This window comes from Fusarium verticillioides, chromosome 4, assembly GCF_000149555.1.
Source record: "Fusarium verticillioides 7600 chromosome 4, whole genome shotgun sequence".
In the NCBI taxonomy this organism is placed as follows: Eukaryota; Fungi; Ascomycota; class Sordariomycetes; order Hypocreales; family Nectriaceae; genus Fusarium; species Fusarium verticillioides.
Window position 1 is genome coordinate 2,250,138 of NC_031678.1, and position 13,363 is coordinate 2,263,500.

The window sequence follows — 13,363 nt, forward strand, 5'->3', positions numbered from 1 at the left end:
CCGGGTAAGCAGCTTACGACGATGTTGGAATTCTGTGTCATTTACGGCAGATCTACGCTAGCCCCATTAGGAACGAAGGTCCCCACTACAAGACACGCTTGTCACGTCCCGTCCACCCAGACGCGTATAGTGGGATACTTCAGACTCATGGAACTGCCATTCTTTGTCCATGTCCGATAGCAACAATTCTTGGTAATACAGGTTGAACAGTCGCTGTCGCCTCTCGTTCTCGACATCCTTCAAATAAGTCCCAATACCAAAGAACCTGTATCGATTCCCTTACGACAAACCGTAACAACCTCCCTACCAATCGACCTATCACGAGGCTGCCGTGAGCTTAGCAGCCATGGCACCCACAAAGAGATCCCGACGAGACGTTGAACAAGAGGACGATGCCATAGTAGATGTACGACAAGCGCGATCTAATTTCTCAAGAGAAGATACCGTAAGGAATACACCAAATGCCCCCATACAGCATGCCATCTGACTCATGTGCTATTACAGAGGAAGCGTGCCAGAGTAACCGTAGACGACAGCCAAACAAGAGAAACACCACAAAGGGAGAACACTCCGAGTGACCAAAGCGAAGATGACGAAGACCGCAGAAATATGGCTGGGCCGCCACAGACCCAGTACGAGATCATGCGAGACAATGGCTTCAAACATCTAGAGCACGCTGACTGGGACGACCAGCAAGCCACCCAGAAGCTCGCCAAGCGGGTCATCAACCTCGGCAACAATGTGGTATCCGAGGGTGGTATCATCGAGAGCATTACCTGCTTCAACTTCATGTGCCATGAGCGATTACATGTCGACCTAGGGCCACTGATCAACTTCATTGTCGGAGAGAATGGTAGTGGAAAGAGTGCTGTGCTAACCGCACTAACACTTTGTCTGGGTGGCAAGGCTAGCGATACCAACCGAGGTGGAAGTCTCAAGTCCTTTGTCAAGGAGGGTTGCGAGCAGGGTAGCTTAGTCGTCAAGATCAAGAATGCCGGCTCAGATGCCTACCAGCCCGATATCTATGGCGAAAGCATCATTGTCGAGCGCCATTTCTCCAAATCGGGAAGTAGTGGTTTCAAGATCAAGAGCGCTCTTGGTAGAATCATCTCAACCAAGAAGCAGGAAATAGATGAGATATCAGAATGGTATGCGCTACAAATCGGCAATCCCCTCACCGTACTATCACAGGACAACGCGCGACAGTTTCTCAACGCGGCGACTCCAGCCCAGAAGTACAAGTATTTCGTGTCTGGTGTACAACTAGAACAGTTGGACAACGACTACAGGATGTCACAAGATACGCTTGACAAGACCCTCATACTCAGAGATGATTTAGATGCCAAGATCGAAGAGGTTAAAAAAGAGTCGGAAGCCGCACGCCGCCTTGCCGAAGCTGCGCAAAAGAACAAGAATCTTCGCGAAAAGGCTCGGCATTACATTAATCAACTGGTCTGGTCTCAGGTTGTCGAGCAGGAACGTCTCCTCGAGGACTGTGAAAAGGAAATCACTAGACGGACTGAGAGCATAACCGAGGCGGAAAAAAACTGCGAATCATCGACCCAAGCCCTTGAGAATATCAACGAGAAGATCGAGAGGCTTTGGCAGGCAAAGGAAGAGATTGAGAGTGATCGAGATGCATTCAAGGAGCGCATCGACAACGCCATAGCTGCTTACCGAAAGGCGCAAAAGGAGGAGTCAGAGCTGCTCATGGAGGAACGAGATGCTTACCAACGCCTGAAGACAGCCAAAGACGATATGAAAGCCTGCCAGCGCAAGATTCAGGAAGAAGAACGCCGGCTGAGCGAATCAACAGGAAATGCCCGCACGCAAAAGGACAACGAGTTAGAAACTGCTCGAAAGAGGGAACAGCTCTTGAAGGAACAGATAGAGGAAATTCAAAACAAGCTTCCTGACCTTACTGCGCGACTTGGCGAGGCTGAGCAACACTTCAAGAGACTTTCACACAACAAAGAACTCAAACGCAAAGAGATCGTGTCCGTGGAGCAGCAGGTTCGAGAACTCAAGGCCGCTACGGGAGGTCGTTTCGATGGCTATGACAGAGAGATTAAGGACCTCGTCAAAGCCATCGAGAATGAGAGAGGATGGGAACAAAAGCCTGTCGGACCTATTGGAGCGCATATCCGACTATCGAAGCCGGAATGGTCAGGGATCCTAGAGCGAACACTCGGCGAAGGACTCAACGCGTTTGTTGTCAGGAGTAAATCGGATCAAACGAGACTCGCAAATTTGATACGTCGATTTCGCCTGAAAAGACAGCCCCCAATCTACATTGCCTATGGAGGCAGGATTGACACTAGTGACCAGGAGCCTGATCCTAGATTTGATACTATGTTGAGCGTTCTTCAGTTCGACGACGACATTGTCCGATCGCAGCTCATTATCAGCAACCAAATCGAGAAAATCATTCTCATTCGTGATCGAGTCGAAGCTGAACGGGTCATGGTTGAAGGTGCGGCTCCGCGCAACGTGAGTGCTTGTCTCTGTTTTCACGATGGTCGAGGGAAGCGAGGATGGGGCCTCCGACTCACCAACCGGAATGGGTCTGCTGGTACAAGTCCAGTCCCACCATACACGATGCGTCCTAGGATGCAAACAGATGCTGGTCAACAGGTTGAGATACAAGAAGAAAACCTCAAACACTTGGGTCAAGAAATGGCTGAGATCAATCGCGACGAGCGTCAGGCTCAACAAGCAGTTCAGCGATGCAGAACAGAGCTTGATACCCAACGGAAAAATATCAAGAGATACGAAGGCGATCTTCGTAGAACGCAAGCTGATATGGAACGTGTGCAAATGGAGTTGGATGCATTCGATGGCGTTGATGACCGACTCAACATCTTGCGAGCCGAGCTCGAGTCCAGACGATCCGAGGAGGAGCAGCTTGGAAACCAGTATGGAGAAATGGGGCTGGCGAAGCGAGATCTCAAGCAAAAGACCGAGACAGCCCGGTTAAAGCTTGAGGAGGAAAAGAACGAGCAAGAGGACTGGCAAAACCGAGTCGACAAAGCAGCGCAGAAGGTTGCGACAGCTGAAACCACGAGGAAGTCAATTCTAGCGGAGAAGAACGGTGCCTTTGAGATCCTTGACATCGCCAGAAACGAACGGCGACGTGCCGAGGAAAAGAGGGATAGGAAGGCTGCAGAAGTTGCCGACTTCATAGAGCAGGCCCGGCAGACAGCACCGGAGCGAGTTCACATTCCGGATAACGAGACACATAGCAGCATTGAGCAGAAATACACCAAAATCCGGGAACAAATCAAGCAGAGAGAGTCACGACTTGGAGCGTCAGACCAACAGATTTACGACCGCGCACAAGAAGCTCAAGAGAAATTTGAAGATGTTCAGAGACAGACGCAGGATCTCGATGATACAATCAAGGCTCTCAAACATGCTATCGGGACTCGCCTAGAACTCTGGCGCAAATTTCAGCGGCAGATCAGTGCGCGAATTCGCATCCAGTTCAACATGCTTCTCAGTGAGCGAGGTTTCCGCGGCAAAATCGACCTCGACCATAAAGCTCGCAAGGTCTTTCTCCAGATTGAGCCAGATGAGACGCGTAAGAGCTCAGCTGGGAGGAATACGAAGACTTTATCAGGTGGTGAAAAGTCATTTTCATCTATTTGCATGCTTCTATCGGTTTGGGAGGCGATGGGCTCGCCTATCCGTTGTCTTGACGAGTTCGACGTCTTTATGGACAACGTGAATCGTGCCATCAGCACGAATATGCTGGTTAGTAACTTCGGTACCCGTACATGGAAGAGACTGAAAGCAGCTAACAGAGAATGTATAGGTGGACGCTGCCCGTCGTTCAGTTTCACGACAGTACATCCTTATTACCCCTAATGCTATCGAAGGTCGGGCACGATTAGACAAAGACGTCAAGATCATTCGGTTCGTATCTCCTCATTTACTGCAAGATTGAGTACTGACGACTCTTTTCAGGTTAACGGATCCTCGTCAACGAACCCTTGACAATTTCCAGTAGACGATGTAGTATACTTGAGACGGGCATCTTGGAGTCGGGCGTCATGCGGAACATGGATTTTTATGGAGGCGCTTAGAGGATGGGCAGACAAAAGCACTTGAGCATTGCGGAGTTTGTTAGGAGTGATACCAGCGCACTTTGTCGGAATGGATTTTGTACAGATTTAAGCAGTGCCTCGCCTTGGCCCTCAGGTAACGCCAGCGTTAGATGTCATTACAGCGCCTGCTGAGGCCTCTATTCATAGATAATGTTACACACGTCTTATACATTATTTTACAACTATATCTTCCTTTCTGGCTAGCCCGCTTAAACTCTGACGCCCTTGCTCCTTAGTATATTCACACCAGCGCTGAGTGTGTAACCGGCCCACTGGCCGAACGATCCGACCATTCCGCCGACGGACTTGACCTCGTCTAGTCTTCGCTGAAGGAATTGCCTTGTCTCGGCGAAATCAGGGGATCGGTCGTTTGTCATGAATAGCTCGCTTGTGCTGTATATCATGGAGAGGGTGGCACGCTTGGTGTACCATGAAGGATCGACAGCCTTGTCGCCGGCGAGGAACCAAATTTCATCGGAGAGTTTTGCTAGCTCCTTTATGGATTCGGGGACGTAACTGGGCTGAGCCATGACGGCCAATGCCTGTAAAGCAGGACCGTAAGTAAGTTATGACATGAAAGCCAGGGCATGTATATATTACCTCTTGCCAACGATCCAAAACCAACTTGTTACCCATAAGCCTCTCCCACGTCAACTCTTCTACTCTCAGTGAGATACCAGGCTGGTTTGGGTCGGGAAATAGTTCTCGGCTTCGAGCTGCTAAGGCCTCTCGCTGGGTAATAAGATGATATCGAATCAGGCCAAAGGCACCGTCGGGGATGACGCTCGCGCTAATGTCAAGGTATCCGGCGTCTCTTGCACCAAAACCAAGAGCCTTCTGTGAGAAACCATGTTCCGGGACGTGTTTATAAGCCGCAGCGAGGATGGACTTTTCAGCATCGCCAAATGCTCCTGGTGGTGGTGGGTGATCGTATGAGTGGAAGGGTCGGCAGGCAAGGCATTGTGTCAGCCTCGAAGTACGCAAGGCTGATCTTGGTAGGACTCTCATAGACGTTGACATATTGAAAGATATGGCAAGGCAAGGCACCTATAAATTAGACTTGATGAAGATTCCTGCTTCATCAAAATGGGTTGTTTTTTTGGTGTTGTGTTGACGTTTGCGATTTGTTTTAGATGTTTTAGAATCTTGACCAATCATATTATCCCTTTGTCCCGGAGTGGACCGCGGCGGAAGCGCTTGGACCACCCCCGGAAGCTGTCGATTGTCATGGCGGGTTTAGTTCCGCCCGATGCACGCACGCACGCACGCACGGGATCGGCAGATGTTGTTAGAGGATACGTACTGCACTTTCATGATTACCTAGTTGCAGGCAGATGCAGGCTAGAGCAGCTGACTGATACAATACGATACTCAAACCACAGGTATTGGCACGGCATTGATATTGGACAGTTTCGTGAAACTGTCCATAGAAAATGCCTCATGTGGTGTGAACTATAGTTGAACGCGATCAATATTCATACAATGTCCGAGCTTCGATTCCTTTGAATCACGGTGCTGAAGCGTATACCTAGACATTCTCGGTTTCGGGAGTCGGATAAGCAAGACTTAGCCTCATTTTCAGTCCCCTCAGGTGCCCAGACGACACTGGGCAGAGTCTTGCTATCTTCCTAGAGTTACCACGGGCCTCGTGCATAACAGATGGCGGGGTTCTGGTGGTAGAATGTCGTGCTTTCACTTCCTGTCTCTCATTCCCAGGTGTACAATGCTAGCTCCAGTGTGATATGCTTGTAAACGATATAAATTGCCTGGTACCATGCCCTTTCCTGGATCAGACCTTGTCTCACTAGCGCGAATCCGTTCTTAATATTCCGGAGGACCCTCGCCATATAACAGGTTCGCGTCTGGGCTGCCTGGAGAAGAAGGAACCCTGGAGTTGATCTGACCATATTAACTCTATTCATACGGAGTGCATGTTTCCTACTGTAACATGTAGGTCTCAAGCAGCTCGTGATGCTCTGCTGCATTTCCCTCGGGGTAAAATCGAGACAAATATCGTCTCCCTGGCCTTATCTGTGTGTCCTGTTCTTCAAGGCAACAAGGCAGACGTCGTGGAGACTGTAAGCTGGAAGTGCGTGCTGTAGCTGCTCCACATAGGGTGCTGCTAACGGCCTGAGCGTCGTTAGATGCATCGTCTAGGGTCCGCTAACAACCTTGATGATCGGAGACGGACTCATTGCCAGAATCTCTGGGCTTGTTGGTTGTTGGTCCTGTGCTCTGCAGTGATGTGCGCTATTAAAGTATCGAGATCTCGGTTCTTTGCACAGGATACAAAAGAGGCCCTTGCTATTTAGTTGGAGTGCTGTATGGGTGTCAGGAGAGGACGCTCGATGCACGATGCACATTGCACGAGGGGCAAACACTTATCATCACCATTCTTCTCTGACCTCGGCGCTTGTTGGTGCCCATGCCAGGGGATTTGACAACAGCGACGACAAGTGTTCGGGCAAAGCCTGTATCTGGACTCCGTCCGTATCCTTGCTCTAGATGCAACGTGCCGTGGAAGGGATGTCGAAAGCTCACTCTTACCAGTTCGACAGACTGGCATGTCGAACCTGGCGAAAAGAGTGAGATTGATGAGACAAAAAAGCTAACAACCCTGATCCTCAACACGGTGCAGAGGGGTTGACTTTGATAAAGCGGAAGCCATTGGTTGGCTTGTCCCGCAACTTGGCGCGATGGCTGTTGTGTAACCACGAAAGTCTTTGTAGCGAGGTCAAGGTAGGAGTTGTGCGGGCCAATCACAGTCTTGTTTTCAAACATTCAGCTACGCAGGCCTTCCGCAAAGTTGACACAGTTTCGAAAGCGCCTTGTTAAACTGTCCTGCCGTGCTCTGATATTCACTCGATGTGAGTGATACTGAGCAAGCATACGCATGAGGTGAGAACGCAGGCTGATGAATGAGACGCTGAGTGCGTAGCTGGTGTTGGGTAGGTAGAGGCCACAAGGATTGATAATGTGCCTTGTAGAGAAGGATAAGGAGCCCAAGAGCTCACCCTCATAGTTATCCGAAAATGGCGGCTTAAATGAGCGATGAGTTCCCGCCTCTCTGGTATAAGTCAACCCAGCAGCATCGACTATGTGGTGACGGTAAAGGCAAGACAGATCCAAGTTGTAGATATGGAGTCAAAGAACCCCATACCTCAAGTTGACAATAACCCAAGCACAACAGATCCCTGATGCTGCAAGCACACATCTTCTTGTTCCTGGTAGTTGCTAGTGCACTTGAGCCCAACAGGCGTAAGAAACGTAGCCCAATGGCAGGTCTAGGATCTCATCAGGTTGGGTGGTGAAACCTGGCATCAATGCAATTTCGACTACCGATGCTAGGTCACGGGTAGACGGGAGACTCGAAGACCACGGCGCAGCGACTTGCAAACCGCAGTCAATCAACAGATGGAGAACCGAGAACGGATGGTGGGCGAACCTTGAAGAATGCAGGCAAGGATATTTACTTGCACTACTGTAATATCATGCCGCTTGCAGCACTCTGCAGCGCCGTGCAGACAAAAGACGGTCCACTACACGAAGCCATAGTTTATCACAAATTGCTTACAAAACTAAGTATTGATAGAGAGAGTTTGGTGGAAGACAGACGCCAGTCTTTCACATACATACATATGTGATTGATATATCCGCCGGCTTCGAGTTGCAGCGTAGTGTAGTATCGGCTGGGGTGGGCGACGGAGTTGACTGTCAGTTTGAAACTGTTGGGTTCAAGAAGAAGAGCAATTAGGTAAGGTAGTTAGTTGACTTGGAAAAGGATTGCTTGAGGCTCGTCACAAGAGTCAATTTCATGAAGAACAACAAGAACGTGAGAAGCACCTCAGTATCTGTGATGTCGGGTGAGATGCAAGTTTAAAGTACTAACCCGACACTAGATTGTATCAATCAAGTTCAAATCTGGGCAGGAATAGCCTCTAGCCTTTGTTTTGCCTTCCTACCTATTCCTCCTACTATACGTATCCGTAAACATTTTTATTCATGCAACGTGGAAGGAGCAACACTGGTCTCTGTAAGGTTAGAGGCTAAGGTACCTATTGAGGAGTCAATAATACAGCTACATGTAGTATATCTCCGGCATTACGCTTTGTAGAGCATACACCAAACTTTCAACGTAACTTGTATGGTACCTCGTGTTATCATGCTCATGTCTGGTAAGCTTTGGATGTGGAACCCATCACGTCCACTGTCCCTGGTCTTACCCTGGTTCCGTGTCCTCATTCGTCGCCTGCTTTCTTCTCATCTCTCACCCAACGCGTTCTTTTCTTTTTACGACACAAGAAGAGGGAGAGAGCAAGAACCTTGAAAGTCAGCACTAAAGAGCCACAGACACCGAAAAGCCACATTCGCCATCCTTTTGCTGTCGTCTCTCCGTCGCTGAGTCCCTCAAGACTCCTTGAAAGCCACCAGAGTCGACACTCTCCCGTCCAGGCGAAAGAAAAAAGTCGATCAACCAAACCAGACCATTCCCAGGAGTCGGTATCTAGTACCACCACGCCGCACGCCGAGGCCCTTTTCAGCCCAGCCAGCCAAGCCCAAGCAAGTCTAAGCCCAGCCCAGTCCACGCAACTTGTGTGATTCATCCGTGTCGTGCATTTTTCAATGCTACAATCGCCATTGTTTGGTTGACTGACCGTGGATCCCATCGGCTTATCTGGTTTTGGCTTTGCTGCCCTGGTAGTGTGTACCTTGCCTACCTAGCTAACTGCCCATCCTCTTCGCCCCCATAGCTGCCTATCCTCTTTCATCGATCACTCACCATCCTAATATTCCACTACCTTACTTTGCCTTACGAAACGTGGACACCTACGGCCCGTCTCCGCTTCCCTACGCCGCGACCTACCTCTCCTAGAAACCGGTCGCGCCCGTTCGTCTACTGTCCGAACTCGCACCCGTCCGTCCTTCGTCACTCACAATACCTACCTACCTACCTACCTTACCAACTTATTACGCGACAAGGCCACCCACCCCATCCAAAAAGGAGATTTCTCTCTGTACGTCCAGACGTACTACGCACACGATTCAAACCGCAGTCACAATGGGTAAGTTGAAGATGTTTGTTTCTTGCTTGATTCCTCGTATCGCGGTTTTATATCATGCGCGGCCATTGCTGCTCTTTATATCACCGTGGTTGGCCATAGACACGCGTCTGCGCCCATCGAGGCAACGTGCGTGCCGTTCCTTTGCCGTCTCTGCTCGAGAGTACTGTACCCATTGCCCTCAATGGCCCCTCGAGGCTCGGCGGACTCTGGCAGTAGTCGGCTGCCCCAACCTGTCCATCGTACCCGGAGCCTGGTTCAGCCCAGGTCTATCCATGATCTGAGCATCCTCATCCCAAAGCCCGAACACAACAGATCTTGAACGTGCTCTCAAGCCTTGTCTGTTCCTGCTGTGTCTTGCATCGTTTGCTGCTGTTGTATCTGCGCATGCGCTCCCACTCCTTGGAGTGTCTTCATCAATCAATGTGATACCACCTCTTGCTTGATGCAGCCTCCGAGGTCCCCCATTCCACTCCAACAGACCTCTCCAGCCGCCTCTGCTTTCTCGCGTCGTCTTTCCCCATCCATTGCATTGCATTATCGAGCCCCCTTACCTGCATCTTCCGCCAAGGTCCACTCGACTCTGCCACCACCCCTCCACTAGACAGGTTGACCTCTCTGGCTACCTCAACCAAGCTACCCTCACTCCCTGTTATTTCAACCACTCTTCCTCTCCTCACCATTTTCCACCGTTGCGCATCTTACGCAGAGGTTTATCCTTTCTTGACTTTTTCCCATTCTGACGCTCACCTTTCTATAGCTGATTCCGGTGATACTTATCGACCCGTAAGTAACCTATGTTCATTTCCTGACTTACTTTCAACACTTGCCTCGAGCTGCGTTGCTTGTTGAGATTACCTGTCTGTTGGCGCAATTGGCTTTATCGCTGTGCCGAGTTTGTGCGCTCCCCCGCGCTTGCTGATGTTGCGATCTTCGGTCGTTTGGCCTCTGCTACCCGAGCACCTTGATCGCAACATCAACATTAGAAAGAAAGAAGCTCGCATTAGCTCCTTTCATCCGAGATCGGCCGTCGCGGCGCGCTTTAATTACTGTTGCACTTTCCCATTCAAGATGCCAGGAAGCATTTGATTGGCGAGGCACTGCTCTTCTTGGCAAACGGCTACCGTCTTGCCTGTTGACAGTGCCAGCGGCTGCGGGCAGTTGCAGTGATTCAAACTAAACTTCGCGCGCACACCTCATGTATCCGGGGCATATCCCAGTCCAACAAAACCCTCCGTCTATACAATACCAGCGCTCTCTATCTCACCATAATTGCACCTGAGCATGGAATCACCACTTGTACTTTCACCCGCTAACAAGCTCAAGCGTGAGAGGTCACGATCTCCCCGCAGACGATCCAGAAGCCCTGAAAGGTCACATCGACGCCGCTCCTACTCTCCTCGCAGCCGATCCGGAAGCCGGGACGAATATCGACGAAACCGTGATCGCTCGCCCATGACTAGCACAGGCGCACCAGGTGGAGGACAAAGTGCTGGATACGGTGGACAGGCACCGCACCGATCTTACGAAGAAAGAGCCGTTGCTCGAGAACAAATGATGAATAATATTCGCGAAACCTCCCAGCAGGACCGCCGGGTCTACGTCGGCAACCTCTCGTACGATGTCAAGTGGCACCATCTCAAGGACTTCATGAGACAGGGTGAGGCTTTCAATGCCGCGGAATGCAGGTGGAACTGGGACTGACGAAATGGTATAGCTGGAGAGGTGCTCTTTGCCGACGTGCTCTTGCTTCCCAATGGAATGTCGAAGGTGGGCTTCATCGCATGATTTTCTTTTTCCTTGGTTGGCTTTCCTTTGTGGCTCTTCATTCCCTCTTAGCATTTATGGATGGTTGGGTTGACGGGTGGGACGTTGTCCTTGGTTAATTGTAGGGATGCGGGTAAGTCGATTTCCTCCACGAAGCCTATCGCGTTGCTAACCTATCCAGTATTGTGGAATATGCTACTCGGGAGCAAGCCCAAGCGGCTGTTGCCACGCTCAGCAACCAGAACCTCATGGGTCGTCTAGTCTACGTGCGTGAGGTAAGTTAAAAACTTCCATATTGGGTGTGGGCATCTTGCTGACAGAATCTGAAGGACCGAGAAGCCGAGCCTCGTTTCATCGGAGCAACTGGCGGAAACCGCGGCGGCTTCGGCGGCGGCGGCCAAGGTGGTGGTATGCCCGGTGGCTTCAATCCTGGATACGGCGGCGGCGCACCTGGTGGTGGTGCTGGAGGTGGCGGCCGTCAGATCTATGTGGCCAACGTTTGTTCAACCCCGATTTGTTTGTAAGTTGTGGATGTATGTTGACATGCAGTAGCTTCCTTTCAATGTTGGCTGGCAGGATTTGAAGGACTTGTTCCGTCAAGCAGGTATGTCCTGATTCTTCAATTTTGAACACATGATTGGGCGGGGTTGGATCTAATCGTCATTTAGCCCGAAACGGCGCCGTGATTCGAGCTGATGTACACATCGGACCTGATGGTCGCCCCAAGGGCTCTGGCATTGTTGTCTTTGAGAGCCCAGAGGATGCCCGCAGCGCCATTCAGCAGTTCAATGGCTATGACTGGCAAGGCCGTGCTATTGAAGTCCGCGAGGACCGCTATGCCGGCAGCGGACCTGGCATGGGCTTCGGTGGCCGAGGTGGTTATGGCGGTGGTATGCGCGGAGGATTTGGAGGAGGATTTGGAGGCCGCGGTGGTTTTGGCGGAGGGCGTGGAGGTTTCGGAGGCGGCTTTGGTCGTGGAGGCTTCGGTGGGGGTGCTCCTGGCGGCCCAGGTTTCGAGCCTCCTGCCAGCTCCGTCCCTCCTAACCCTTTCACTGACTTTGCTACCGCCGGCACCGAGAGGGGAGAAATCATCTACGTTCGAAACGTGAGACTTTCCCATACTTCCTACCCATTTGTGCCTGTGCTGATCTTTTACAGTTACCCTGGTCGACCAGCAACGACGACCTGGTTGAGCTGTTCACCACGATCGGAAAGGTCGAGCAAGCTGAGATCCAGTACGAGCCTAGCGGTCGTTCTCGTGGTACTGGTGTGGTTCGATTCGATTCCGCCGAGACTGCGGAGACTGCCATTGCCAAGTTTCAAGGCTACCAGTATGGTGGCCGCCCTCTCAACCTGAGCTTTGTGAAGTATCTGAACCAGGGCGGAAACGACGTCATGGACACAGACCCCCATGGCGGATTGACCCAGGATCAGATCATGTAAGAGGAGGGCGTCCGTTCGCACTGAACTTCATGCAGCTATGTCACGGTCGACTTTTGTCTTGGCGGCGGCGACCATCTGCATCCACACAATGCTTTTTATATCTGGTTGTTTTGTTATTTGGTACTTTTCGTTTTCCACGTGAGCAGCAAAAGTTGGGGTTTATCAACGGTGGAATCTTAACTCACGGATAGGGGGTCGAAGTCACTATCACCTTGGAGAATGAGTCGATGGCTTGGTCTCTAATAAGCTGGGAGCGAGGGAGGATTTTACGATGGGCTTACCATACAGAACCGAATGACCCCACCGTTGACACCCATATGACCGGTCAAACGCACGCGGTTATCAACTATAAGGTTGCTCATTGTCAATGAAGGAAAAGATGGCTGTTGGCTTCCCCGGAAACAACAGGACTCTACTTAGAATGTATGTTGAGTAATCATCCGAAGGTTTTTAAGAACGATGGCAGGTGGTCTTGGTGAAGGGGAGCGTAGGACTTCAACGGACATGCGTAGCGCCTTGGGGCACGAAAGTCCGCCGGCCGGACGACGATATAAGTGAAGGTGAAGGTGAAGGTGAAGGTGAAGGCATTGGTAAAGGTAAAGGTAAAGTAAAACATAGTCACATAAAACTGCATGGTGAATGTTGGCGTTGGGGTGATATGGTATAGTTAGTTCATACGTACAAGGACGACAACTACGGCCTGGGCTATGCTTTGGAAGCCCTGGCTTTGAGGTGATGCGCTGCCGTCTTGTTCACTATCAGGATTATATCGGCTTGAAGATGACATGTACTCTTCCAAGCAGTAATAACGGATGACCTAGAGAGGGATCGAGATCTAACGCTGAGGGTATGCATTCTCGGTTCCCAACTCTACGGACTTTTTGCATACCTCATTCTCTCAGTATGTCAGTCGACGACTGGAAAACTCAGAAAAAGGCCAAGGGTAACTGCTAGTTTCCAGAACTTGGACAACAAGCAGGCCCCCGA

The 13,363-nt window shown here is 50.7% G+C and overlaps 4 protein-coding genes across 12 annotated transcripts; 2 read left to right on the forward strand and 2 right to left on the reverse strand.

The window, feature by feature from the left end:
- Window positions 1–142: 142 nt before the first annotated feature.
- Window positions 143–4,318, forward strand: FVEG_05073 (hypothetical protein). 2 transcript variants are annotated; one of them, XM_018893093.1, is made up of 5 exons: window positions 143–445; window positions 505–632; window positions 694–3,753; window positions 3,815–3,915; window positions 3,967–4,318. In XM_018893093.1, the coding sequence occupies exons 3-5, from the start codon at window positions 790–792 to the stop codon at window positions 4,007–4,009; spliced, it is 3,108 nt and encodes a 1,035-aa protein (XP_018749906.1). In that variant the 5' UTR covers window positions 143–445; window positions 505–632; window positions 694–789; the 3' UTR covers window positions 4,010–4,318. The 2 variants fall into 2 exon arrangements, with proteins under 2 accessions (XP_018749906.1, XP_018749905.1); XM_018893092.1 differs by having other exon boundaries at window positions 505–3,753.
- On the reverse strand, window positions 4,107–5,250 carry FVEG_05074 (hypothetical protein). Its single transcript, XM_018893094.1, has 2 exons — window positions 4,707–5,250; window positions 4,107–4,648 (listed from the first exon to the last, which is right to left on the reverse strand). The coding sequence occupies exons 1-2, from the start codon at window positions 5,124–5,126 to the stop codon at window positions 4,316–4,318; spliced, it is 753 nt and encodes a 250-aa protein (XP_018749907.1). The 5' UTR covers window positions 5,127–5,250; the 3' UTR covers window positions 4,107–4,315.
- A 139-nt stretch (window positions 5,251–5,389) lies between these two features.
- Window positions 5,390–8,108, reverse strand: FVEG_15592 (hypothetical protein). Of its 5 annotated transcripts, none has more exons than XM_018904764.1 (3): window positions 6,298–8,108; window positions 6,049–6,236; window positions 5,390–6,005 (listed from the first exon to the last, which is right to left on the reverse strand). In XM_018904764.1, exon 1 carries the CDS (start codon window positions 6,885–6,887, stop codon window positions 6,438–6,440), a length of 450 nt encoding a protein of 149 aa, XP_018749910.1. In that variant the 5' UTR covers window positions 6,888–8,108; the 3' UTR covers window positions 5,390–6,005; window positions 6,049–6,236; window positions 6,298–6,437. The 5 variants fall into 5 exon arrangements, with proteins under 5 accessions (XP_018749910.1, XP_018749911.1, XP_018749909.1 ...); XM_018904766.1 differs by having other exon boundaries at window positions 5,486–6,005; window positions 6,049–6,426; window positions 6,498–8,108; XM_018904765.1 differs by having other exon boundaries at window positions 5,390–6,426; window positions 6,498–8,108.
- A 1,035-nt stretch (window positions 8,109–9,143) lies between these two features.
- On the forward strand, window positions 9,144–13,255 carry FVEG_05075 (hypothetical protein; the record flags this gene model as incomplete). Of its 4 annotated transcripts, XM_018893095.1 has the most annotated exons (10): window positions 9,316–9,877; window positions 9,927–9,952; window positions 10,493–10,826; window positions 10,884–10,936; window positions 11,059–11,066; window positions 11,115–11,208; window positions 11,263–11,430; window positions 11,486–11,537; window positions 11,602–12,038; window positions 12,092–12,376. In XM_018893095.1, exons 3-10 carry the CDS (start codon window positions 10,622–10,624, stop codon window positions 12,374–12,376), a joined length of 1,302 nt encoding a protein of 433 aa, XP_018749913.1. In that variant the 5' UTR covers window positions 9,316–9,877; window positions 9,927–9,952; window positions 10,493–10,621. The 4 variants fall into 4 exon arrangements, with proteins under 4 accessions (XP_018749914.1, XP_018749916.1, XP_018749913.1 ...); XM_018893096.1 differs by having other exon boundaries at window positions 9,144–9,952; window positions 10,493–10,936; window positions 12,092–12,978; XM_018893098.1 differs by having other exon boundaries at window positions 9,144–9,952; window positions 10,493–11,066; window positions 12,092–13,255.
- Between the last annotated feature and the right edge of the window lie 108 nt (window positions 13,256–13,363).